This window comes from Capra hircus, chromosome 5, assembly GCF_001704415.2.
Source record: "Capra hircus breed San Clemente chromosome 5, ASM170441v1, whole genome shotgun sequence".
NCBI classification, from domain to species: Eukaryota; Metazoa; Chordata; class Mammalia; order Artiodactyla; family Bovidae; genus Capra; species Capra hircus.
In genome coordinates this window covers 17,681,336-17,708,705 of record NC_030812.1, presented here as the reverse complement: position 1 = coordinate 17,708,705, position 27,370 = coordinate 17,681,336, and the positions used below count along the sequence as shown (strand labels likewise).

General features: G+C 34.8%; 1 protein-coding gene across 6 annotated transcripts in view; it reads left to right on the top strand.

Annotated features, from left to right (window-relative positions):
• The window catches only part of CEP290 (centrosomal protein 290), a 94,111-nt gene that overhangs the window by 8,738 nt on the left and 58,003 nt on the right, over nucleotides 1–27,370 (top strand). For 5 of the 6 annotated variants that reach the window (XM_013963718.2, XM_018047607.1, XM_013963716.2 and 2 more), the window contains 19 exons: nucleotides 2,903–2,956; nucleotides 3,695–3,847; nucleotides 4,234–4,416; nucleotides 5,162–5,251; nucleotides 5,983–6,105; nucleotides 7,354–7,477; nucleotides 13,240–13,412; nucleotides 14,121–14,283; nucleotides 16,050–16,150; nucleotides 16,223–16,310; nucleotides 17,389–17,501; nucleotides 18,643–18,735; nucleotides 19,018–19,102; nucleotides 19,665–19,807; nucleotides 21,583–21,747; nucleotides 22,351–22,500; nucleotides 24,420–24,535; nucleotides 25,743–25,845; nucleotides 25,936–26,166. In XM_013963718.2, coding sequence (XP_013819172.2) covers nucleotides 2,903–2,956; nucleotides 3,695–3,847; nucleotides 4,234–4,416; nucleotides 5,162–5,251; nucleotides 5,983–6,105; nucleotides 7,354–7,477; nucleotides 13,240–13,412; nucleotides 14,121–14,283; nucleotides 16,050–16,150; nucleotides 16,223–16,310; nucleotides 17,389–17,501; nucleotides 18,643–18,735; nucleotides 19,018–19,102; nucleotides 19,665–19,807; nucleotides 21,583–21,747; nucleotides 22,351–22,500; nucleotides 24,420–24,535; nucleotides 25,743–25,845; nucleotides 25,936–26,166 — 2,451 coding nt within the window. The remainder of the gene's footprint in view (nucleotides 1–2,902; nucleotides 2,957–3,694; nucleotides 3,848–4,233; nucleotides 4,417–5,161; nucleotides 5,252–5,982; nucleotides 6,106–7,353; nucleotides 7,478–13,239; nucleotides 13,413–14,120; nucleotides 14,284–16,049; nucleotides 16,151–16,222; nucleotides 16,311–17,388; nucleotides 17,502–18,642; nucleotides 18,736–19,017; nucleotides 19,103–19,664; nucleotides 19,808–21,582; nucleotides 21,748–22,350; nucleotides 22,501–24,419; nucleotides 24,536–25,742; nucleotides 25,846–25,935; nucleotides 26,167–27,370) is intronic. The other variant, XM_013963717.2, reaches the window with a different exon arrangement.

Genomic DNA, 27,370 nt, shown 5'->3' with positions numbered 1-27,370 from the left:
GATTAGTCCTGGGTGTTCACTGGAAGGACTGATGTTGAAGGTGAAACTCCAATACTTTGGCCACCTGATGCGAAGAGCTGACTCTTTGGAAAAGACTCTGATGCTGGGAGGGATTAGGGCAGGAGGAGAAGGGGATGACAGAGGATGAGATAGTTTGATGGCATCACCAACTCAATGGACATGAGTTTGAGTAAACTCCAGGAGTTGGTGATGGACAGGGAGGCCTGGCGTGCTGCAGTCCATGGGGTTGCAAAGAGTTGGACAAGACTGAGCAACTGAACTGAACTCGAGAAGGAAATGGCAACCTATTCCAGTATTCTTGCCTAGAAAATCCCATGGACAGTGGACTGTGATGCACTACAGTCCGTGAGGTCACTGAAGAGTTGGACATGACTTAGTGACTAAATAACAACAACAAAAGTGAATAATAAGCTCTTAGCGAATTATCTGTTTAGTTGACTCAGTGAAACATAACTATAGATATCTTATCATGCAGGATCCTACTTATGCTGTACAGTAATAGAATTGCTTAGGGAGATTTCTGTGTGTGTCTTTTTCTAGGCTGTTGTTCTCTGTCTAGCCTGTGTATTCATCAACTTCTCATCACTGATACCACTCACTGTTAGCTAATCAAAACTATCTTGTCGATTCATATCCTAGACTACTATCTTTATTCTTAGACACACACACAGACAACTTGTTCAGTCGCTAAGTCGTGTCTGACTCTTTGCAACACCAAGGAATGCAGCATATCAGGCTTTTCTGTCCTTCACTGTCTCTCAGGGTTTGCTCAAGCTCATGTCCATTGAGTCAGTGAAGCCATCCAATTATCTCAGCCTCTGTCGCCCCCTTCTCTGCCCTCAACCTTTCACAGGATCAGGGTCTTTTCCAGTGAGTCAGCTCTTTGCATCAGGTGGCCAAAGTACTAGAGCTTCAGCATCAGTTTTTCTAATGAATATTCAGGGACAACTTGAATACATAGTTGATATACCTTTCCAGCCACTAGGTTCCTTGAAATAGAATATGGATATGAGTTGCTTTGGCAATTTGTTTTTGCCCTTTGCCAGTCATTCAGTTTTACTGAGTGTTTATAGCATGCGAAATACTAAGGATACAGTGGACATACTATTCTGTTTCTTAGCCATATTCACTGTCAATTACAAAGATAATATAAGATAGTAGGATACTCTGGGGATACATTCCGATATAAGAATGCTGTGGGATACTATGGAAAGGTATACATAAGTCAGTCTTTTTTTTTTTTTTTTGAGTTTGAATTTTTAAAAAACAGGTTTTAAATTAATTTATTTTGGGCTACACTGAATCTTCATTACTGCGTGGGCTTTCTCTAGCTGCAGTGAGTATGGTCTACTCTTTAGTAGCATTCTGTGGGCCTCTCATTGCAGCGGCTTTTCTTGTGGAACATGCATATTCCAAAAGGACATCTGTGGATAGGAAATCATGAGAGACACTGGGTAGATGATAAGAGTTTGTGGGTCATAGATATTGAAGCAATAGAAGTGATTGGAAGGCTGAATTCTGAGGCATAGAAATGTCTAATGGCATAGAAATGTCTAATGAAATAGAAAGAGTGCTTCAAGGAACAGCCCAAGAAAAGTATCAGGAGTATGATGTTTCAGAAACCAAGGAAAATGAGCATTAGTAGCGTAAACAGTTTTGCCTTTAAGTTCTTGACGCGTTTGCTTGTTAAATTTCCCAGTTCAAAACAGGATAGGACTGTTCCTTAATTCCCAGATGATACTAATGATAATGGTAAACTTGTAAAATTTGTAAGCGTGCATCACTTCAGTTGTGTCCAACTCTTTGCGACCATAGGGACTGTAGCCCTTCAGGCTCCTCTGTCCATGGGATTCTCCAGGCAAGAATACTGGAGTGGGTTGCCATGCTCTCCTCCAAAGGATCTTCCCAACCCACGGATTGAACCCCTGTCTCCTATGGCTCCTGTACTGCAGGCAGGTTTTTCACTGCTGAGCCACCAGGGAAGCCCCCAAATTTGTATAGCACATTGCATTTTATTATGAACTTTCTTTAAACTTTTTATTTTGAAAACTTTATCTTCATGAAGATTTTAGGAAAAGCAGTGAACACTCGCATACTCTTTATATAGGCTCACCAGTTAACACCGTGCTACACATGCTTTATCTGTCAGTGTCTTCGCACACACAGACTTACTTCCCTCCCTTCCCCTCCTCCTCTTGCTTCCCTCTCTTCTCCTTTCTTTTTTGGTGAGCCATTAGAGTTAATGTGAGATAGCATGGTACTTCTTATTTAAATATTACAAATATTATGATATTTTATTCTTAAATATTTCAGTATATTTCCACTGAAAGGAGAGGTATTTTTCAATATAACTACTTATATAATTAGCATACTCAGGAAATGTAGTATCAGTTCAGTGCTGTTTTCTAATAGATAGTCCATAATCAGATTTCCTCTGTTGACCCAGTGATATCTTTTTAGTTTCCCCAGCCAAAATCCAAGCATCCATGGTTCTTTTTAAGCATTATGTTGTACTGCTTTGTATTTCTAAGTAATTTAATGCTCCCTGAGAGCGAAGTCTTTTAGCTCTGATGATAGAACTGCAAAATGGTAGAGACCTTGGATAGAAGACTGCTCATTAATAGGTTTTAGGCTGAGGAATAAGAGTAATGGTTTTGTTTTCTGTATCCTTTGGTTAGAGTTTTTTGTTTTTTAAACTCAACCTGCTTAATCCTTCCTAGCCGTAGTTTTCAAAATTTTGGCTAACTGTTCATGTCTTGGGTCAACATGAAGTCCTCAGTAATTAAACATTCTCTGCTTTATTGACGAGAAACTGAAAACCTGACATTACATTGAATTACTGCTGAATTTTATCTTTTTTATTTGTTTTTTGGTATTTTAGTTGGCTCTTCGAAATGAGGAGGCAGAAAATGAAAACAGCAAATTAAGGAGAGAGGTTGGTAAAAAAATTCAGTAGTTGTGGTGGTTCAACAAAGATACTTATTAAAAAGCTTCCATAAATTAATTCTGTAACCAGAACTGGAATTGTCTAAGTAATTGATGTTTTTGAACTGTGATTTTTATGATGTGACTTTGTCTTAGGGAAATAGAAAATAAATAGAAAGGTAAGGTCCTTAAGTACTGCATTCATTGGTTAGATCTCTGTGGGTAAATCTTACTTTCTTTTTTAAGCTGTTCTCTGCTAATTTGCTAACTCAGTATGTGAGTGGATTTCTGCCTTACTTCCTCTTATTTTATCTGGCGTTCTTTTAAAACTTTTGTTTCTTATGAAATCTTACAAATTCTGTTAATTATTTGGTTCTTCTGAGCCAAATAATGTACATTGTTTATAATGAATTTTATTTTTTAATATAATGAAAATTTTTTTTGCTTTGGTTGGTAATTAATATTCTTGCTTTCTTTGATTATCCAAAATAATATCTTATTCTCCTAAAATTTCTTTTTTTTCCTTTAATTTCTTATTATTATACTTAATTATATATTATCTTTCTCATTTCTAATTACCTTCTTCTTGTCCTTTTCTGGAGAACAAACGTCTAAAGAAAAAGGTGAGGCTTTAAGTGTTGTGAAACCTTGGGATTTTAAAGGTCTGTTTTGAGATTATTTAGAGGGTGAAATTTTGTTTCTTTGGATAGTTTTTTTAAATAGAATATTGTGTTTGATCTACCTTCAGAATGAACAGCTTCGTCAGGATATTATTGACTATCAAAAACAAATAGATTCGCAAAAAGAAACACTTTTATCAAGAAGAGGAGAAGACAGTGACTACCGATCACAGTTGTCTAAAAAAAACTATGAACTTGTCCAATATCTGGATGAAATTCAGGTAAAATGAATGGAAGTCAGTTCAAAGCCATAATTTTTTATAAAACTTTCATTATAATGTAAATCTAGTATTTAGACCTACATTTAAATATATTTAGTGTAAATCTGCAAATGTGTATTTGTAAAACATGAAATAAATTGCATCTTTGGAGTTCCAAATCTTGCAAATTAATTCTTGTTATATGTCTATCTTGTGCATTTCTTAAGAACTAAGATTCTTAGTTACAGTTTTCTTGATACTTGATTTAGTTGGTAAATTTGATTTAGTTGATACTAAGTATCTATAAAGTTCCATTTTCTCCAGCAAACACTTATGATTCCATTTAATTTTAATTTTAATTTGTTTTATTACATTGTTTTTAACTATAATGCCTTTATCTTTCCTAGACTTTAACAGAAGCTAATGAGAAAATTGAACTTCAGAATCAAGAAATGAGAAAAAATTTAGAGGAGTCTGTCCAGGAAATGGAGAAGATGACTGATGAGTATAATAGGATGAAAGCTGTTGTGCATCAGACAGATAGCATGATGGATCAGTTAAAAAAAGAAAATGATCATTACCGGCTTCAAGTAAGGATTCTTGTTAGATTAACTTATTTGGACAGACTTCATATTGCTTCATTACTGTTTATTTGAAATTGGAAAGTACTTTAACTTTCTAGGATATGAGATTTTGTCTTATGGTCTAGTATACCATCTTACACTGTAATATGTTACCATGCTGATACATTTGCCTCTATATGGTTTTCTAGTTTCCTTACACATACCTTATACTTCTTGCCATGTATGGGTGATATCTGAATGAGTATATAGACAGCAGTCCTGGAAAGCTATTAATTTGGGGAATTTTCTACTAAAGACTCTTGGAGGTCCTGTGAATCATAAAGTTTAATTTTACACCTTAGAATAAATGTACTCTGCATGTCATAGAAACCAGTATATTGTTCACTACTTACACAGGATTAAACTTGTTAAAAAATAGAGTAATGCTTAAAAATATAATTCAGTCAGTTTAGTTCAGTCGCTCAGTCGTGTCTGACTCTTTGCGACCCCATGAATGCAGCACACTGGGCCTCCCTGTCCATCACCAACTCCTGGAGCAAAAAGTACTTTTTTACAACTGTAAAGATGCACAAACCATTTAATGTCACCCTAGCTACTGCTCCAAGAATGAATATGCCTTTAAGTATATATGTATATATGTGCATGTGTATGCTTATCACTGTGTATAATGCATGTATAAATGTTCAGTTGTAATAAATATGTTTGTGTTATACTGTTTTACAACGTTTATGAAATAGTTGTTGCCTTTTAGGTGCAGGAGCTTACAGATCTTCTGAAAGCAAAAAATGAAGAAGATGATCCAATCATGGCAGCTGTCAGTGCAAAAGTAGAAGAGTGGAAGGTGCTTGTTTTCAATTGCTGTAATAGCTTTTAATTTTGGATTTCAATTTTTAGTCTTAATTTTCTTTAAAGGCTTTGTACTGGTTAGTGGCATTTTTATTAGGCATTTCCAAAGGTGTATAAAATGTCTTAGATAGAAAAGTCTTAAGAACTGTCATGTGTAGACCTCTAGAGTTGTTTTTAATCATTCAATTTTGGGGGAGAGACATTAGTAAATGTATTCTTCACTTTGTTTTTGCTTAGTATCTTTTAAGTTTTAGTTTACATCAATACATATAGTATTGCTTTGTTCTTTTTAATGACTGTATGACTGTAATTTTTCTTTGTAGATATGCGTCTTTCATTCATTCAGGGTATTTATGCTTCTTCATGTCATTTTAATGTTTTCTTTTTAAAGATTAGTTGTATACACTTTGTAATTGCAGGGAAGTAGTTATATCTTCTTGTTTGAGGTTTGGGTTTTGAAAACTTGACGTTGTTTAAATGAAAAGATTGAATTCCTTAAAAAGAAAAAAGCACAGTGTATATCTTTGAATCACTTCTTATTTGAACTTCAGGCTGTATGCAAAAGGGACAATGGTATTCCAATTGTTGCTATTTTCTCACTTCCAAGATTTTTTTGCCTGTATTTTCTTGATCTGCTAATGGTATATATTGAAGTATTGATCATAAATGAGAAATGGTTTATTAATTTTGCTGTTATGTAACAAACCGTATTTTGTTTATTTCTAGTTAATTTTGTCTTCTAAAGATGATGAAATTATTGAGTATCAGCAAATGTTACATAGTCTGCGGGACAAACTGAAAAATGCCCAGCTTGATGCTGATAAAAGTAATGTTATGGCTCTACAACAGGTAAAACTTTCTCAAAATTTAATTTGTCTTTGAGTTTTATTGAAGTTGGAAGTGAAACTCTGAACTGTCTTTCATTTATCTCCTGTGCCTAATCTAGTCACTGGCCCCTTTGGGTAGATAATAAAGTCTTCAGAAGTTTCTTATATCATCCACTCCTAAGCAAAAATTATAATTAGGTTTAGAGTTAGGAATAGAATTATTTTGTGTGTTTTTCTCTGTTGATGCAGATAATACATTTATTGTTTGGGAATTATTTATAAGGAACTATTAGAAACTTTTAGAAATTTAAATATCCTAATACTCTTACTAAACTTTATTATATACTGGGTTTTAGTGCTGAAATATGATGTACAATGTGAAATAAACTAAAATATGGCTGTAATTTGTACTGCATTAAATTTTTATATTTAGTACCAATGTATTCATATATGCCTGGTAGTCCAGTGGTTAGGACTCAATGCGTCCACTTCAGGGGTCATGAGTTCGATCCCTGGTCTGGGAATTAAGATCTTGCAAGCTATGTGGCATGACCAAAAATAAAAGAAGGAAAGGACAAAAAGGAAAGAAGTTACACTTGCATAAACTGTTTTCTCTAGTCATAGTCTAGAAGAAGGAAGGAAATTTTGGAAGTATTTGGAGAATAAGGACAGTTGCAAAGGACAAGATTTTCATATGAAGTGTACTATAAGGGTGAAAGTGAAGTTGGGTAAGGGGAAAAAAGCACAAGGCAAAATGGAAACATAAAATGATAAAAAGATAGTTGGATATGAGGGAAAATATCACAAAAGAAGTCATAAGTCACAAACATTAGAGAGTTCTAGAATTTTTGTTTGTCAGAGTGCTAGCCCTTGTATTATCTTTAAGTACTAGAGAGACTGTAGTATACCTACAGTGATTAGTGTAGTTGAGGTATACAAAATAGTAAGAGTTTTGACTTATAAAAAAATACATTTTAAAATTCTGTTGAATAAAACAAGACCTACCTTCTTCTTACTAAGTTGCTCAGTTGTGTCTGACTCTTTGCAACTCCATGGACTATACTGTCCATGGAATTCTCCAGGCCAGAATACTGGAGTGGGTAGCCTTTCCCTTCTCCAGGGGATCTTCCCAACCCAGGAATCGAACCCAGGTTTCCCACTTTGCAGGTGGATTCTTTACCAGCTGAGCCACAAGGGAAGCCCTCTTACTTCTAAATTGTATATTAATATTCAGAAAGTGAAAATATGTGATATTCAAAATATTTTATAGGGTATACAAGAGCGAGATAGTCAAATTAAAATGCTCAGTGAGCAAGTTGAACAATATACAAAAGAAATGGAAAAAAATACATTTATAATTGAAGATATGAAAAATGAGCTCCAAAGAAATAAAGGTAATTCAATATTTTATAAGTATGTAGTTATTTTAGATACCATTAAATTTTAAAGAGTTTTATTTTTATTATAATGGAATTATGTTATAGCAATAGATATATTGTTGATTTTTCTCTATTTGAATTTTATCATATTTAAAAAAAATTTTACCTGATATTATTAACTACTTTACATGTGATACTAGTGTGTAAACTTGTAAATGGTGGCAGTATTTTCTATAGATTTTCTCTGATGAAAATTACATCAACCTCTTTTGCCAGATTGGTTGTATAAAAGAAATGAAAAATGGTGATAGTATTTATCCTCCTTTTTGTAATCAACAGAGAATGAAAGAAAATAAACTTTTGATAAGTGTAACAATGTTGCAGAGATTTTTCAAAAGTAATTGACTTGTCAACATTTAAATTAATCTTATGCAACTTGATAATGTCATTTTCTCCCTACCCTGGGTCATGCAGGCTTACCTAACTCATCAAATCTTTTGAAAGTAAGTCCTTACAACATCATTGATCCTGTATTTCCATAACACTACATGCTATAGTTATACTAGAGCACATGAATGCAAACTGTTCATAATTCTGTGACGTAGTAAGTCCATTTATTATGATTGCCAAGATTAAAAAATAAGACATGGGAAATAATGAGTGAGTCTGTGTGTGTGTTTTTGTGTAAGTGAAGTAACGGTGTTGGTGGTGTTGGTGAAGGTGTGGTGGTAATTTAGATAGTGAAGCAAAAGCCTCACTGAGGAGATATTTAAACAAAGACTTAAAGGAACTGAGGGAGGGAACCATGCATATGTTCCTGAGGGGGGGCAAATAAGCTCAGGGCTCTGAAGCAGGAGTGCATGGTGCATGTTTGAGGGACAGTAAAGAAGCCATTTTGCCTGGAGTGGAGTGAGCAGGTGGGCAGTCATTGGTATACAGTCAGAGAGCTAAGGCTGTATCACATGGGGCCCTCCTTACAATTCATTGCAAGGACTTTGGCTTTTCTTTTAAGTGAGAATGGATATCAAGGAAAGTTTCTGAAGAAAGGAATGATGTAGTTTGACTTGGACTGTGTTTGCCATAGACTTGAGGCGTGGTAAGGACAGAAGCAGGGAAACCTGCTTGCAGTAAATCTATTGCAGCAACCTGGGGAAAGGTGACGGTAGCCAAAAGCATGGAGGTAGCAGTGAAGTTATATATAGTCAGTTCTGGATGCATTTTGAAGGTGATGGAAATGAAATTTGCTGACAGATAAGATGTAAGAGGTAAGAAAGTTATCAAGGTTTTTGGTCTGAATGCTGGGGAGGACTGTGGAAAGAGAAGGTTTAGAGATGATCGGATACTTAGTTAAATAAGACTTGTTAAGTGAGAGATGCTTATTAGACATCTGAGTGAAAGTGTTAAGTAGGTGGTAGTGGTGGTGGTGGTGGTGGTGTAGTCGCTAAGTCATGTCTGACATTGGTGACTCCATGGACTGTTGCCCTCAGTCTCCTCTATCTGTGGGATTTCCCAGGCAAGAATGCTAGAGTGGGTTGCTATTTCCTCCTCCAGGGGATCTTCCTGACCCAGAGATCAAACCCAGTTCTCATGCAGGCAGTCTCCTGCATTGCAGGCAGTCTCCTGCATTGCAGGCAGTCTCCTGCATTGCAGGCAGTTTCTTTACTGACCGAGCCACCAGGGAAGCCCATTAAGTAGGTACTTGTATATAAAAGTCTCAGCTTCAGGAGGATAGTCTAGGCTAAACATACCAATTTGGGAACTGTATGCATAAAAATGGTAGTGGAAGTCATGAAGCTGGCTGAGATGATCAAGGGGGAAGATAGAGATTGTTGGTTAAGAAGAAAAATCTTAAGACCAAGCTCTGGGATGCTTCTACCTTAGAGCCTGGGGAGATGACAAGGCACAAAGAGACTGAAGAGAAAAGACCAGGGAGATGGGAGGAAAACCAGCAGTGTAAGGAGCTCCGAAACTCATGAGGAATGTCATTAAGGAAGAGCATAGGCAGCCGTGTTCAGCGCTGTGTTCATTGCTGCTGCTAAGTCAAGAGGAGCACTGAAAATTGACCACTGGATTTATCAGTGGTGGTTTTTAGTTCAAGAGAAAATACAGAGATGAAATAGGGCAAATATAAGACTTCTGAGGGCTATTTCTGCAAAGGAAAAGAGAGAAATAGAGTGGTATCTTGGGGGAAGAAGGGTAAAAAGTGTTTTTTAAATGGATGAAATAATCATGTTTCTAAGTTAATAGGAAAGATCCGTTGAAGAAGCAATTCATGAACTGATGAAGCAGGGGAATGAGAGAAGGACTTCTGGACTAATAGCCTTGAGGAGGCAATGGGATGGGACCTAGTGTTCACTAGAGTAGCAAGCTTAGGAACACAGAGCGTTACCCATAGTAGCAGGAAGAAAGCTAGAGTGTATACATGGAGTTGAATGTGGTTGGGTAGATGTCCTGACAGTAAAAACTTCTATTTTCTCAGTAAACAAGTAGAGTTCTCAGATGAAACTGAGGAGAGAGGCAGATGTATTAGAAGTTTGAGGTGAAAGAAGTAAAGAGAAGGTATGAACTGGTCATCTGAAGAATGAACAGACTCGGGAAATGTACTGTGATCATTGAGCACCATCAAGGTCCACTGGATATTCTTATTTATATGTGTGTCTGTATTATGTATGTATGAGAGTTATATTTTGCCAGTAGCTTAAATTACTTTAAAAGGGTGATAGGTATTGTGGGGTTTGCATATTCTGGTCAAGAGGAGGAAAGCTGACAGTTGATCTCTGCTGTCAAGTAAGGAGGAGGTCTTATTTAATGACACTATGTTGGTCTGTAGTCATATGACCCCTAAAGCCTACAGAGGGGTATATACTACATAGTCTCTTTGTCTTGACTTTAACATGTATTTGTCAGTTAATGGTGTTCCCCCTTCATTGATTTGGATTAGTTTTAGCTCTCAGGAGCATCTGAAAAATGGTAGCAAAAATCATGATGGAAGTTTATTTCTCACTTGTGTACTGATCTAGAATTAGGTGGTCTAGGGTACTGCCTTCATTTGCCTCATGTAAAACAGGACCTTACCCTCACATCCAGTCCCAAACAGTGAGAGAGAGCAAGAGGAGGCAAGAAGCAAAGAGCATGTACTGAAGGATAGGCAGTAATTTACTGCGGAAGGGCCATGCAGCAGAAGTCCTTACAGACTGCAAGGAGATCAAACCAGTCAGTACTGAAGGAAATCAACCCTGAATATTCATGGGAAGGACTGATGGCTGAGGCTGAAGCTCCAGTATTTTGGTCACCTAATCGAAGAGCCAAGTCATTGGGAAAGACCTTGATGCTGGGAAAGATTGAAGGCAAAAGGAGAAAGGGGTGGCAGAGGATGAGATGATTAGATAGCATCACCAACTCAATGGACATGAATTTGAGCAAACTCCAAGAGGTAGTAAAGGACGGAGGAGCCTGGCGTGCTGCAGTCCATGGGGTCTCAAAGAGTCAGACACTACTTAGCAACTGAACGACAATGCAGAAGAAAGGGAGAATAGATTTTGGGGACAGCAGACTCTTCCATATTCTCCAGAGAGTAGGGCTCACTTCTTACAAACACGTGTGATCTCCCACTCTAGACCAATGCCTTATATAAGTATAAACCGTATAATTCGGTAGATGTTTACTATATAAGAGTGATTATTGGCAGTAAATTTTAAAATGATGGGAATGCTTATTTTGGTCTTAGCAACAATTTGGTAAGATGTACAAGTAGGAATTTTTAGCAACTAGCTACAGTTAGGTTTAATTGCAAGTGATAGAAAAAAAATTTCAGATGTAACAGTGCTTTAAACAGGATGGAAATGCACTTTTCCATAATATAATCAAAGTTGAGGCAACTTGTATAGGGTTGGTGTGCTAGTTGTACAAATACCAGATACCAAATCCCTATTATCTTGTTGCTGTGCCTATCTCAACATGTGGTTTCCATCTCATGTTATAAGAAGACTGTGTGAGTCTGGCTGGAGCCCTAATGTACATATTCCAGCTGGCAGGCAGAAGGAAGGAGAAAAGAAAGTTTCACTCCTCTCCTTTAAAAAACATTTCCTGAAAATGTGCACATGGTCTTTCTGTTTATACCCTTTAGTCACATGGCCACCCTTGGCTACTGAAATATAAGTGGAAGTTTAGTCTTTATTTGAAGTGGCCATGTGTCCAACTAAAAGACCATAATTCTATTACAGTGGACACAATGGGCCACAATGATCATTCCTTGTAAAGCAGTGCTTTCCAATCTTTTATAATCCATACCCTTTCAGCTAAGAAGATTTTCTTAGAATCCTTTTTAGTTTTATTAATAAAACTGAATTCAGTTCAGTTCAGTCACTCAGTTGTGTCTGACTCTTTGCGATCCCATGAACTGCACCATGACAGGCCTCCCTGTCCATCAGCAACTGCCGGAGTCCACCTAAACCAACGTCCATTGAGTCGGTGATGCCATCCAACCGTCTCATCCTCTGTAATCCCCTTCTCCTGTGCTCAATCTTTCCCAGCCTCGCGGTCTTTTCAGATGAGTCAGCTCTTCACATCAGGTGGCCAAAGTATTGGAGTTTCAGCTTCAACATCAGTCCTACCAATGAACACCCAGGATTGATCTCCTTTAGGATGGACTGGTTGGAACTCCTTGCAGTCTAAGGGACTCTCAGAGTCTTCTCCAACACCACAGTTCAAAAGCATCAGTTCTTCGGTACTCAGCTTTCCTTGTAGTCCAACTCTCACGTCCATACATGACCACTGGAAAAATCATAGCCTTGACTAGACGGGGACCTTTGTTGGCAAAGTAATGTCTCTGGTTTTTAATATGCTGTCTAGGTTGGCCATAACTTTCCTTCCAAAGAGTAAGCATCTTTTAATTTCATGGCTGCAGTCACCATCTGCAGTGATTTTGGAGGCCAGAACAATAGTCAGCCACTGTTTCCACTGTTTCCCCATCTATTTCCCATGAAGTGATGGGACCAGATGCCATGATCTTTGTTTTCTGAATGTTGAGCTTGAAGCCGACTTTTTCACTCTCCTCTTTCACTTTCATCAAGAGGCTTTTTAGTTCCTCTTCACTTTCTGCCATAAGGGTGGTGTCATCTGCATATCTGAGGTGATTGATATTTCTCCCTGCAATCTTGATTTCAGCTTGTGCCTCTTCCAGCCCAGTGTTTCTCATGATGTACTCTGCATAGAAGTTAAATAAGCAGGATGACAATATACAGCCTTGACATACTCCTTTTCCTATTTGGAACCAATCTGTTGTTCCGTGTCCAGTTCTAACTGTTGCTTCCTGACCTGCATACAGGTTTCTCAAGAGGCAGGTCAAGTGGTCTGGTATTCCCATCTCTTTCAGAGTTTTCCACAGTTTATTGTGATCCACACAGTCAAAGGCTTTGGCATAGTCAATAAAGCAGAAATAGATGTTTTACGGAACTTTCTTGCTTTTTCGATAATCCGTTAGATGTTGGCAATTTGATCTCTGGTTCCTCTGCCTTTTCTAAATACAGCTTGAACATCTGGAAGTTCACGGTTCACATACTGCTGAAGCCTGGCTTGGAGAATTTTGAGCATTACTTTACTAGCGTGTGAGATGAGTGCAATTGTGTGGTAGTTTATTTTATAAATATAAATTTGTAATATTAAATGGTCTTTTTAAAATGACATACCACTCTTCCTGCTTCCCATATTGGAATCAGTCATTTATAGGAGTAAGTAATCACTTCAGTTCATTGATGATTTTAATTTTTACCCTGTAGGAGCTTCAACACTTTCACAGCGGACTCATTATATGAAAATTCAGTCTAAGGTTCAAATTTTAGAAGAGAGAACTAAAGAGGCTGAGAGAACAGCTGAACTGGCTGAGGCTGATGCTAGGGAAAAGGATAAAGAGCTGGTTGAGACTTTGAAGCGATTAAAAGATTATGAATCCGTATGTATTTTTATCTTGTCAATCACGGAGCCACTTCAAGTGAGACTGTTCTGTGCCATTTGCTGTGTGCATTTAAAAACATTCCAGAAGTATCTTATGATAAAGGTTATGCTAACTGAGTTACACTGAAGTTTTCAAACTTCTGTGTAGCATTAACTTTTTGGCAGGAAAATTGTTTTCAAACCATTTGGCTAAAGGCTTTTGCCCAGATAATCAGCTTTGCTGAGGCACCTGGATTCGATTCTTTGTAATCTATGCCATTGTACCACCATGTGACACCACTGATTGTATAAAAGTTGTAATTGGGGTGGGTTTGCTACATTCTGTGCCAACACAGCTTTACTTTGTACTTTTTATATTTTTAAGTCTGGTTACTGCTATATCACACAACCGATAACCTACTTATTCTAATGGTGTTGCTGATTCTCCCTTACTGTTCTTTTTCCATATGTTGTTAAGTGTTTAATATGTAATATTCTGAGTTGCTTTACCATTAGGATGCTGTACTGGGAAAGGTCAATTGTTCCATTTCCTGTTGTTATTACTCCTGGATTTGTTTTTTAAAAGTAGCATTAAAAAAACACAGTTTAAAGATATAAATCTTAGTTATTTGTGCACTTCCCCTCAACTTAAGAAAACAAATTTATGAACTTGAGAATTTATTCAAATAAACAACGTTTTATTTAAATCACATTGGGTATTTTTCAGGGAGTTTATGGTTTAGAAGATGCTGTTATTGAAATAAAGAATTGTAAAAACCAAATTAAAATAAGAGATCGAGAGATTGAAGTATTGACAAAGGAAATCAATAAGCTTGAGTTGAAGATCAATGATTTTCTTGATGAAAATGAGGCACTTAGAGAGCGCATGGGTAAGGCATCTTTTAAGATAGGGAATTTGCTCAACCCTAATTGGCAAGTCATTTTTTGTTGTTTATTTTTATTTTTAATAATTGGATACTCTTTTTTCCCCAAATAATTTTTCCTATAAAAATATTTAAAATTAGTAAAAGTGGAACTGTTCCAATTGAAGTGGGATTATGGATTTGATGGATTAACTATTTGATGGCGAAATAGTTGGCCAGATCTGGAGCGTTGGTATATTCAGTCCAAGATCTCCTCAATAATAATTGCTCGTTTAAAAAATGAAAGTCTACTAACTTAATACCATATATTACAAGTTACCTTTATTTTCAACAAAAGTAGTTTGTTAGTTTGCAAAGTGCTCTAACTTCAGATGAATGTTGGAAACATTTAGAAATACTATTTAATCCTTTTTAAGACTTTATTTGATAAATACTTGAATTTTATAGTTTAGATTGTTTTATTAGGTTGAGTATTTAAGGTTATTACTGATTATAAGAAGTAGTAAATGTAGCTTGAAAGTTTGTATGTTGATATCAGTAAATAGTTCACTAGTGAATAGTTCACTAGTTTGAATGTTATGACAGTAAATTTCTACTTGAAAATGAAAATAATGTTGTAAATAATGATTTAATTATACTTGCTACTAAGTCGCTTTAGTCGTGTCTGACTCTGTGCGACCCCATAGATGGCAGCCCACCAGGCTCCGCCATCCCTGGGATCCTCCAGGCAAGAACACTGGAGTGGGTTGCCATTCCCTTCTCCAGTGCATGAAAGTGAAGTTGCTCAGTCATGACTGACTCTTAGTGACCCCATGGTCTGCAGCCTACCAGGCTTCTCCATCCATGGGATTTTCCAGGCAAGAATACTAGAGTAGGGTGCCATTGCTTTCTCCTTAATTATACTTGGTAGATACCAATTAATGCTCTTCTAGGGTCAAAGTGATCATCTGTAAAAACTATTCTCCAGAGGAAAAAAAAGTTAATATTTTATACATACTATTTATTTGTAAAAGATTCTAAGTAGGACCCAGAGTCATGCCAGGACCTCAAAGTAGACTTAGTCTAATCAGTTTGACCTATCAGATTATGGCCAACTTCAATCTGGATGTTTGTAAAGATGACTGAACTATATAGATAGTAGTCACAAACATCAGACTTTCTGTATTTTAAAGGCCCCAAGTCTTGCTTCATAATTATTGAGACAATCTTGATATCTGGTTTTCAGAGCATGGTGGCATCTTAGTAATAGGAAAATAGGAAAGAGGCACGCTGAGAATGTCAGTCTAGTCTTGATAATATAATTGATATTAATAATGACTACTCTGTGCTAAGCACTGCTATAAATACTTTATTTGGGTTAATTTTATTATACCCCTGACAGTAAGCCAAGAAGAAATACATATATACATACATACATACATACAATATTATCCCTACAACTAGTTAATAATTAAAAGTGGGAATTGAACCCAACTGTTTTATTTCAAAGCTTCTGTTCTTAATACATGATAGTACCACTATGATAGTCCAACATGGAGAAGACAGATCATAATATGTTTTTGTCAGGATTTCCATTAAAAATTGTGATAAAATTGTAGCTTATACAGTTCAAATACCTGAAGAATTCTTACACAAAAAGGACCCCGTTCTTCAGTGATGCTGGCTAAATAGATTATAACCAGTTGCTTGATGATAACCAGTTGTTATATGCAGTGTTTTTATAGCTCATTTGAATATTAATATGATTTTAATCATATTGCCTTTTATTTTAGGCCTTGAACCAACGACAATGATCGATTTAACTGAATTTAGAAATAGCAAAAGTTTAAAACAGCAGCAATACAGAGCTGAAAACCAGATTCTTTTGAAAGAGGCAAGTGCAGTAGTCAACTGGTTATTTTCCTGGTTGAAGCAAAGAGAAATACTAATAGTTTATACCTTGTAGATTGAAAGTCTAGAGGAAGAACGACTTGATCTGAAGAAAAAAATTCGTCAAATGGCTCAAGAAAAAGGAAAAAGAACTGTCACTTCAGGTATACTCTGTTACTCCAAACCTGTAAAGAATTATTGGAAAATGAATTGTGTGGCTATAGAATTTTCTGTAAGTTGGAAATATTATTTTTATATTCCTGTGGTTTTGCTACAAGTTTAATAAATGAAAATAATGGCCTGATGACAGTGTATGCGTGTCATTGAGTTCAGTCCTAAATCTGAAACAGTTGAAAAGAATAATAAGTGAACAAAATACAAACTTCAGAATCATGGACTTTAGAAAACTTTATAGTATAATCTTACTAATTTCTAGTCAATCACAATATGTTGTGATTAGTAATTTGTTAATATATTATGTTAATATTTTTTCCTTCCTCAAAAGCTATGCACTGAAAGCTTTATTTGTACATTATTCTTTGCTAAATGAAAGTAATGTTTTATTGAATAAAAACTAACATCTTTTTTTGTTTTGATTTATCTTACATGATATAAAGAGAACAGTTGGATTAGTTTTTTAATAGCTATTGCTTTTTTGTAAGAAGACCATAGAGACAGAATTTTTTTTCTAACTTGGCCCAAGCTCACAAGTATCTATGAATAATGTAGATTTTTTTTTTTAGCATTATGCTCTCAATAGTACATCAAACATTTCTTGAAGGGCAAAACTTTGTAATTTATTAATATATATTAAGCAATTTAGTAATCATTCATGATTCTTTAAGTATATATCTGTTAACTATTTTGGCACTTATTAATATGTCAAAAAGAATGATAGAGAAGATAGAATTTGTATTGTTTCTCATTAATATCTTATTAAAAGTGGCATAAAGCAGGCAGTTATAGAAGAGGCTACATGTGGATCCAGGATCTTGGAAATAATTATTTTACCTTTTGTTTGAGTTAGAACGTGATTTAGTTTTTAAGAATTAAACTATTGGGGGCTTACCAGTGGTTAAGAGTCTGTGTTTCCACTGCAAGCGGTGCAGGTTTGATCCCTGGTCTGGAAACTAAGATCCCATGTGCTGTGAGGCATAGCCAAAAAAAAAAAAAAAAAAGGCACTAAAATATTGGAATAATAAAAGAGTTATTTTTGTTTCTCATTTGTTAATTTATTTGTAGGATTAATTGCTGAGGACCTGAACCTAACTGAACACTTTTCTCAAGGGAATAGAATGGGAGAAAGAAAATCTGATTTCATGAGCCTCAAAAATATGAGTGAAGGACAGTCAAAGGTAAATAGTAAAGTATTACTATGATGAAGAGAATGAATATTATTATCAGGCTTTCATTTCTTTCCCTGTTATCTCATTTTGGAAATTGCTTCTTTTTATACTTATTAAGAAGTCTCAGATAGATCCCAAGATTAATGAAACGTTGTTTACTCTGAATACAGATTAGGAGTTCAGATAAAGTAGAGCTGCCACACAGGAGACCATCATTCAATATTCCACAGTCATGTCAGAATGAGCCAGAAGAGAATATGACCATGGGATCATTATCGAGAATGTTATCTGAAATTCACCAGCGTGTAGAAAGTGAAGTGAATCCTTTTGTCTCTTTAACTACACATTCTTCATCTGTACAAGTGAAAGATGATATTTCACCTCCAGAAACTATTACAATAAGGGAGATTTTTAAAGCACCCTGTCTACAATCTTTAAGAAATCTAGAATCATTAATCAGTACCTTTAGTAGAGAGAGTCATGAAGAAATAAACGAATATTTATGCTCTCTTTCTGATGAGTCTATGAAGAAAATGACAAGAAGCCATCAGGCACTTGAAAAGACTAATTTCACACAAAAAAGTGATTCATCTTTACGAGCCTTATCAACAGCTTCAGATTTAATGCAGAAGTTATCACTTAGGCAAAAATCAGCAATATTTTGTCAACAAATTCATGATAATAGTGCTGGCATGGATAAATCACAGGTAGCAACATCAGAAGATGAACAGGTTCATACCCCAGTCAACTTTGCTGATACCAATTTGAAAGAAAATATAGGAAAAAGTGAAATACCCTTACAGACAGAGATCTGGAAAGGTAAACTTGAAGTTAATGTTCCGGACCCTGTGCCAATTACTGCGCAATCAAAATTACCTCAGATAGATCCGCTTGAAAATCTTATAGAACAGCTACGGACAGAACTAGTATTTCTTAGATCTCAGGTGAGCTATCCTCCAAATAACATTCCTGGGATTTTTTTAAAAATTCATTTTTATGGCTTTCTAACAAAATTCTATAAGTAGCAGTTACAATAATTTTTCTGTTTGCACATTAACACTAATTTATACACATTCTTTTAAAAATCTAAAAATGCAGTACGTTTGAGGTGAACTCATTAACTTGCCTAATTTATAACTTGTTTCTTTAGAATGAAGTCATAGCACGGGATTTATTGATCAAAGAAGCACAGAATAGAAATGCAGAACTAGAGCTTGAACGTCATAGAAGCCAGGCAGAACAGGTAGTGTAAAGGCAGATCATTAAAAGAGATGATTGTGGTGCTAAAGGCAAAAACTTTCATTATCTGTTTCCCTTTTGCCATAGTGTTGCAGGGAGGGAGAAGGTGGGAGGGGTGATCATTACCTGTTTCACCTTTTAAATTTTATTTTTATGACTGTTGCTGTCTCTGTAGCTTGTTTTAGGTATTTTAAACCTAGGTTGATCAAACTTTTCTTTAAACTTCAAAAGTGTAAACTATTGTAATATTTTTTTAAAAAAACAATTTTCTCTTTGTTTTGTTTAGAATGAATTTCTTACAAGAGAACTAATTGAAAAGGAAAGAGATTTAGAAAGAAGTAGAACAGTAATAGCGAAATTTCAAAATAAATGTAAGTCACTGTTCTCTCTTATTTTTCTTTACTTTCTTTACCTGTACTGAAAATTATGGGTGTAAAGGACTAATACATTCTGTTCCCTAGTCTGTTTTAGCCTTAACAATGTCTATAATGTATCAATGTCAATCTCTCATTTATTTGGTTTGCCTTGCTTGATTTCTTTTTTAGAAAATCTTATTAATCTGAATTTATTGTAATGATAAATGAGTCTATTTTTTCTCTTTTGTCCTCTAATGAAAGTGAAGTTAGAAATAAATGTAGAAGTTTTAATATAAAGTGAAAGCAAAGTATGCTTATGATTTATTTATTTCATCCATGAGCTATATATGTATATGTGTATTATTTAAATAGGTGTCCAGTTTTATTTAACTATTTACCCATTGGATTTATACTTGAATTTTTTGTACATTTATTTGTATTCACATTTTATAAATGGGTTATTTTTGCTATATGTGAAATACTTGTCATCTTTATAGCATAGTATAATTGTAAATTTATATCTAGTATAAATTATAAGTTATAAATCTCATTCATTCAATAAATATGTCATTTTTAGTAAAAGAATTAGTTGAAGAAAATAAACAACTTGAAGAAGGTATGAAAGAAATATTGCAAGCTATTAGGGAAATGCAGAAAGATCCTGATATTAAAGGAGGGGAAACATCTCTAATTATTCCCAGTCTTGAAAGACTAGTTAATGTAAGTTATTTTTATATTAATAGTTTTATTTTGTTGTTTCATCTCTTTAAAAATGTTGTTCCACTTTCATTGGTCTCCACAGCTTCTAATGAAACATTACTGTCATTTGAGTCATTCCACTGTATGAAATGTATAGTTCTCAAACTAGTTCAAAACTTTCTCTTTTTATTTTGTATTCACATTGTGACTGTAATGTGCCAAAGGGGTGTGTGTGTGTGTGTGTGTGTGTGTGTGTGTGTGTGTGTGTGTGCGCCTTGTTTGGGGTTTCCTGAGCTTGTTCACTTTTGTTATTCACCACAATTGAGAAATTTTCTGCCATTAATTTCTTTATTTATTTTTTCTGTCCCATTGTCTCTAGGACTCCAGTGATACATGTTAGACTTTTTGACATTGTCCCACAAATCCTTGAGGCTCTGTTCATTATTTTTTCATAAAATTTTATCTTTTTTCTCCAAGTTGGATAATTGCTATTGATTTATCTTCAAGTTCACTGATACTTTGTCTGTCATCTCCACTTTTTGTTAAGGGTCATGCTGAGACAAAGGCAGCAAGATGAGTAAAATCATATGTAATCTCATAGAGAGTGTGATCTGGGATTTAACTCAAGGCAGTAGATTTCTAAGACTAAGCCTTTACCCTAAGGAGATCAGAACAGTCTACATGAAGTTAATAATTTATACGAATTCAAAAGGGATAGCAGGAAGAAATAGGCAGAAGGAGGTACTCTGACAGATGACAGAGTAGTCTAGTTAGTTATTTTGTTGATAAATAGCATCATGTTGTCTATAAGGCCTTTCGGAAAATGAGATTAAATTAGTGATTAGGGACCCTGAAAAATATCCTGTAGTAATAGAAAGTAAACTTAAGTGCATAACAATTATCTGATCTAAAGTGCTATTCTGATGATCTCTTAGACAAGATACTGTTATGTCATTGAATGGGGCATATCAATCAGAAAAAAAGAAAAATAATGACCCAGAAGAGAAGCAGATGAAGTCTATGGAGGCAGTGGTATCAGGAATGCTAAAGGCTGTCAATTAAAATAGAAAAAGTTTGAATTTTACTGGGCTGTTTATTTGGTCACTAAATAGAGTTCCCCTTGTAGAGCAGAGTTTGATCTGAGACATAGTATTCGAAGTAGGTTGGTGACTTCAATATTTGACATTATTTTTTTTTTTATTCAGAACTCTTGGATAAGACTTTTATCATATTTTGCTTTTGTTATCTTGTATGCTTCAACTGTATGGAAAGGAAGCAGTGAAAATTTTATCTGATTGAATGTAGTAGCTATTTCATTCCATTACTTGTATTTTACTTTAAGATGCTTCATGGTTTCAAAGTATTTACATATAAATTATCTCATTTTGACTGTATAAAAGCTTTGTGAAGCAGACAGAGCTAACATTACTTCCCCTTCTTTAGAGATAAAGAAGCTAATATTTAAGGAATTTTAAGTCAGTTGTCCAGCTAGCAAGAGATTGGTTTATATTTGAACCCTAGTCATCTTGTTCCTGTTTAGTTGTTTTTCTGGTCTACCAGTCTACCTGAGTTAGTTTAATATTTGTTAATTGTTAGAATGAGGTGATCAGTATGCTTGGTAATACTGATGTAGGTTAACTGGTATTTTATAAATTTGTAAGAGATAGAGTTGGTATACATTATTACACATGGGAGTAGTATAATGCTTAAATGTAAGTGTTATTTAAACATAGATTATTATACTGTGATTTTAGTGTTTTTCTTTACATTTCTTCAATATAATTTAAATATATTAGGCTATAGAATCAAAGAATGCAGAAGGAATATTTGATGCTAATCTGCATTTAAAAGCCCAAGTTGATCAACTTACTGGAAGAAATGAAGAATTAAGACAGGAGCTCAGAGAATCTCGGAAAGAGGCTATAAATTATTCTCAGCAGTTGACAAAAGCACATTTAAAGGTGAGAATTTTTTTTAAATATAAGAAAATGCTAAACTTATGAACAAAGGTTTAATGTGAAACATTTATTTTTTTAATGACTATTTTATGAGAAAATGCCTCTTGGATTAATTCTTTCTATATTAGAAAAGCTTCTGTTTGGATTTTTAAAATAGAATTAGTGGAAAAATGAGTACCTTATAATGTAAAAATGTTTGTGTGTTAGTTGCTTAGTCGTGTCTGACTCTTTGCGACCCTATGGACTGTAGCCTGCCAGGCTCTTTCTGTTCATGGGATTTTCCAGGCAAGAGTACTGGAATGGGTTTCCATTTCCTTCTGCAGGGGATCTTCCCTGACTCAGGGATCGAACCCCGGTCTCCTGCATTGCAGGCAGATTCTTTACCGTTTGAGCTACTAGGAAAATATAAAAGGATACAGAGATTTTAAATGTATTCTTAGGCATCTCTAAGCAGAAATTACATTATAATTTAATTAATACCTGGCAGAGCATTCATATATCTACTTGTTAAAGTTACTCTTTAGGAAATGTAAGTTACTGCTTTTTAATTTGTCTTTCTTTTTGTATAAGAGATGAGACTCTCATTTCTGAATTGTTTGTTTCCAGATAGATCATCTTGAAAAAGAAACCAGTCTTTTACGACAAACAGAAGGATCAAATGTTGTGTTTAAAGGAATAGACTTACCTGATGGGATAGCACCATCTAGTGCCAATATTATTAATTCTCAGAATGAATATTTAATACATATCTTACAGGTACTGAAAACTTTATATGTGAATAGCAAAATAACATCATCCGCCGTTTCTTTGAGTTCTTAGACTATTAACAGTGAGATGTATTTTTATTGAATGTTGATGTTAGATGGAATGTTATGAATAAAAGCAGTTCGTTCTATTCATCTGAATGAAAAGCAGGCATGCCATTCATATGAAATATATGATTGACAGATAGAATAACATGCAGCTACTATAAGGTAGTAACGTATAAGTAAAGTGAGCTCTTTTATCTATTCCTGCTTGGAAAAGCAATTCAGATGAATAAAATCTGACACAGCTTTTTGTGTAATGATTAGTATTGTTCCTTTTTTGTGTGTTAACTACAAGAAAAACTTTTAAGAAAAATTGTCTTAAAATTGTCTTTTATTTCTTTCTTCCCTTTGCCCTGTAAGGTTAGTTACTCCGTTAGCAGATCAGAGAGGATACTGCTTGCCCTGTATTGGTTTGTCAGCTTTGCTGTCTATGTTATAGTCATAGAATGGCCTAATGAGAGTCGCTTTTCATTTTTCCATTTGAAGTGTGTGTTAATAACCATAAAATCTCTTACTTTGCAAATATAATTACAAAAATGTGTTGAGAATCAATGAAAATAAGTTTTTCATTGTAAGCACTGCTGTTTCCCTTTCCTAAGTAATCCACTTGTGAATATACTTGAGTTATGCTTATCAAATGCTTGTATTTGTAAATTACATTACTTAATCCTTGAGTCGGAGAAGGCAATGGCACCCTACTCCAGTACTCTTGCCTTGGAAAATCCCATGGATGGAGGAGCCTGGTAGGCTGCAGTCCATGGGGTCGCTAAGAGGCAGACACGACTGAGCGACTTACCTTTCACTTTTCACTTTCACGCGTTGGAGAAAGAAATGGCAACCCACTCCAGTGTTCTTGCCTGGAAAATCCCAGGGACGGGGGAGCCTGGTGGGCTGCCGTCTATGGGGTCGCACAGAGTTGGACACGACTGAAACGACTTAGCAGTAGCAGCAGCAGTAGTAATCCTTGAGTATTAGAATTGAACTGTTTATTGGATCATTACTTCATAATTCATGTTGTGTCATTATTCTTAAATTTCTGATTTTAACATTCTTCCTGACTTTATTCTTCTTTACTTCAGGAACACTGTCAATAAGTAGTGTTGTCAATAACAGTATGGCCTTGTCATGTTACTTGTGATGATTCATTATTTTTTCATCTTTGTGTAAAAACACACACATAAAAAAAAACACATAGAAAGCATTGTCGTAGATTATCAAACACAGATTGAAAATCTGAAAACCTGTTCAAAGTGGCAAAACAATACTTGAACTCCCAGTCCTAAGGTAGCATAGCATGCTGGAAGTAGCAAGGTCTCTGGAGTTAGCCAGACCTGACTGCAGGTGTTAGATCTGCAAATATGTAAGGCATCTGGCACCAAGCTTGGTGTACATCTCAGAAAATGGTTACCAGGCCTAGTACTAATGAGTTTGTTAATGTTAAATAAGTTACTTATCTTTCTGAGTCTCAAGTTTCTTCATCTTCAAAATTTAATAATTGGAGAGGACAGTTTGAGTGAGGGTATGAATGCATATGTTCACTAAAGGGTATGTGGGGCTGAGTAGCTAGAGGCAAGTTTGTAACCACTGCATCTGATCATTTGTATGGTTACTGTAACTATTACAAATATATGATGATACAAATAATCTTACCTGTTTCATAGCACTTCTCTTTTACATATATTATCTCATTCCATATGCCATAAGATGTTCAAAATAATCATAGGAATGATCTGGGCTGCTTACGGATTTGTTGTGGATTATCTTTTATATATTTTTCTATAATCTTGTCAAAATATGAATTTATGCTTTCAGATTTGAAATATATCCTGATGCTTTTTTCATTCTCATTTCTAAACCAATTTTTAGGAACTAGAATATAAAGAAAATAAGTTAAAGAATTTAGAAGATTCTCTTGAAGACTATAACAGAAAATTTGCAGTAATTCGTCATCAACAAAGCTTATTATATAAAGAATACCTAAGGTATAGGTGTTAGCAAAACTTTATAAATATAAATATAGCATATTCTTATTAAAGTTAAGTAACAAAAAATATTTAGATATTTTCTTTTCCTTTTTCCTCCTGCCTCTTCACCTTTGCTTTGTGTTTTAGTTCCTTGTGATAAAAATTCTGTGATAGTAATACTTTTTCATAGAATTATTAATAACTTAATTATGTGAAATAATTATGTGAAAATGCCCAGATCTGAGTATTTTGTGAATATTATGGCACATATGAAAAGTTCGTGTCAGCAGTCAGTAATTCTTTTTCATCACCAGCATCATTATTCATGTGTTTTCGTAGAGAACTAGCCTGTTTCTTCTTATCTCTGCCGTCTCATCTGTACTAATGAACTAATAGCTTTAGTAATAATTAGAATATCTGATCAAAGGTTGTTTAAACACTAAGAATGATTATGCTTTAATCCAACAAGAAAGCCAAAAGCTAATTATAGGGTTGGTCATGTTTGGGAATCTTCTAGTGTATGTCATGTTATCTCCTATGATGGTGCAGGAGTTAGGAGTTCAAGGAAGATGGAACCATGTCCATTGAAGAAGAGGGGTGTTTTCACACAATTCTTTGTTTTGATTTATAAAATTTTTTCTAGAGGACTCCAGCAGACTTAGATCTCATTAGCCAGAATAGTAAATGAGCTGTCCAAGTCATATGTCCAGGTTTGAACCATTCAGTGCTGACACCTTAAGTGGTTTATGCCAACCAGATTGGAGGTCTGGATAGGCAACAATATCTTATACACCTTCTTTAAGTCTAATGATTGCTCACTTTGTATGGATTCTAAATATTTCACAATTATTTAACACTCAAATTTAAGAATAGGGTCAGAATACCGAGACTTGATTTCCAAAGTAAGTTTGAAATATTGATTATTTTCTTAATTATCTTCTGTTTTTAATAAAATGTTTACAAGATCCATTATCATTATATTGTAATAGTTATAGAGTAGTAATTTGTAGTTTAAATAATTTAATAAAATAATTTATTTACTTTCAATTTATTAAATAATAATAATAACTTCCAGGATTAACTCTTTCAAGTGGGATTTTAACTTGTGTTATCATATGTCGATTAGTTATAATTTCTCTTGTTTTATGGTAACTAAATTTCCATTATCTAAAGTTATCTCTTCCTATAGATTTACTGTATTGCTTTTTTTTTTAATCCTTTTAAGTGAAAAGGAGAACTGGAAAACAGAATCTGAAACAATGAAAGAGGAAAAGAAAAGACTTGAGGATCAAATCCAACAAGATGCTATAAAAGTGAAAGAATATAATGTAAGTAAAGCACTTTTAAAGTCAATATGCAATATTATTCAGACTAAGATAGCTAGATTCAACAAGTAATATAAATGTGACTTTGTGCAGAATTTGCTGAGTGCTCTTCAGATGGATTCAGATGAAATGAAAAAAACACTTGCAGAAAATAGTAGAAAGATCACAGTCTTACAGGTGAATGAAAAGTCACTCATCAGGCAATATACAACTTTGGTAGAAATGGAGAGACAGCTTAGAAAAGAAAATGGGAAACAGAAGAATGAATTGATGTCAATGGAGGCTGAAGTTGGTGAAAAAATTGGACGTTTGCAACGTTTTAAGGTATGTCTGAGTTTTTCCAACTTTGAAAGTTTTCAGACAAGAAGGATGCTGCTGCTGCTAAGTTGCTTCAGTCATGTCCAACTCTGTGTGACCCCATAGACGGCAGCCCACCAGGCTCCCCTGTCCCTGGGATTCTCCAGCTAAGAACACTGGAGTGGGTTGCCATAGTATGATCAGTAACTATCACCTGGATTAATAGGAAACAGTTATTAACATTTGACCATAATCGCTCCATCTGTTTTTTGTAAGAGTATTTTAATTGCAGACATTTCTCCCCTTAGTATTTTAGTATGCATCTCTTTGAAAAAAGTCTTTTTCTGTTTACATGACCACAGTAACCTTATCATCCTTAACAAAATTGACAACAGTACTTTATATATTGTCGAATGTCCAGACCACATCCGCATTTTCTTAGCTGTCCCTGGATCCAGTCAAGGACTCTGCATTGTCCTTGGACGTTTCATACCCTAAATCTTTTTAATACAGACTCTCCCCCTTTTCTTCTCCCCCTCTCTGAAAAATATTGACTGTTTAATTATATTCTGTCATAATTTTATTTGTTCCTCTAACCATTATATTTACTAAAAGTTATCTTTGTAGCTGTGGTTATATTCAAGGAAACATTTTTGGCAAGACTACTTTGTACTTTGTAAGTAACACTTTATATGGTATCATTCAAGAGGTGGAATGTCTGGTAGTCCCATTTTCATGACTGATAACTGTGTTAAGGGGGAGACAGCCATATATCTCTGTTTTTAAGTGGTTTAGTTAACTCTTTGGTAATGTTTTGATACCATGCAAATAATCAGTTCTTTATCAGTCCTCTAATGGTTTTAACATTCATTGGTAATTGTTGCCTGACCCAATTATTTCATCAGGAGTTGCAAAAATCATGATTTTTCTAGTTTATTATGTACTTTTCATTTATTAGCAGATATTCTTTTATAAAATAAACAGCTTTTCGTCGTAAGCCGAACCTCTTTGGTTATCTCGAAATATGGTTCCTGCTGTCAGACGTAGTTTAAAGTTTCTTTACAGTTCTTATTGTCTTTATAATATCTCTCACTAAGGATGTGTCATCAAAATAGCATATTCTATAGTGATGTGAAGTAATTCTCCTTTGTGGGTTATGATATACATTTGCTGTGGTTAGGCTCATTTATTTTACATTTGTTTTCAACTTCAGGGATAACTTTTAAAAAAT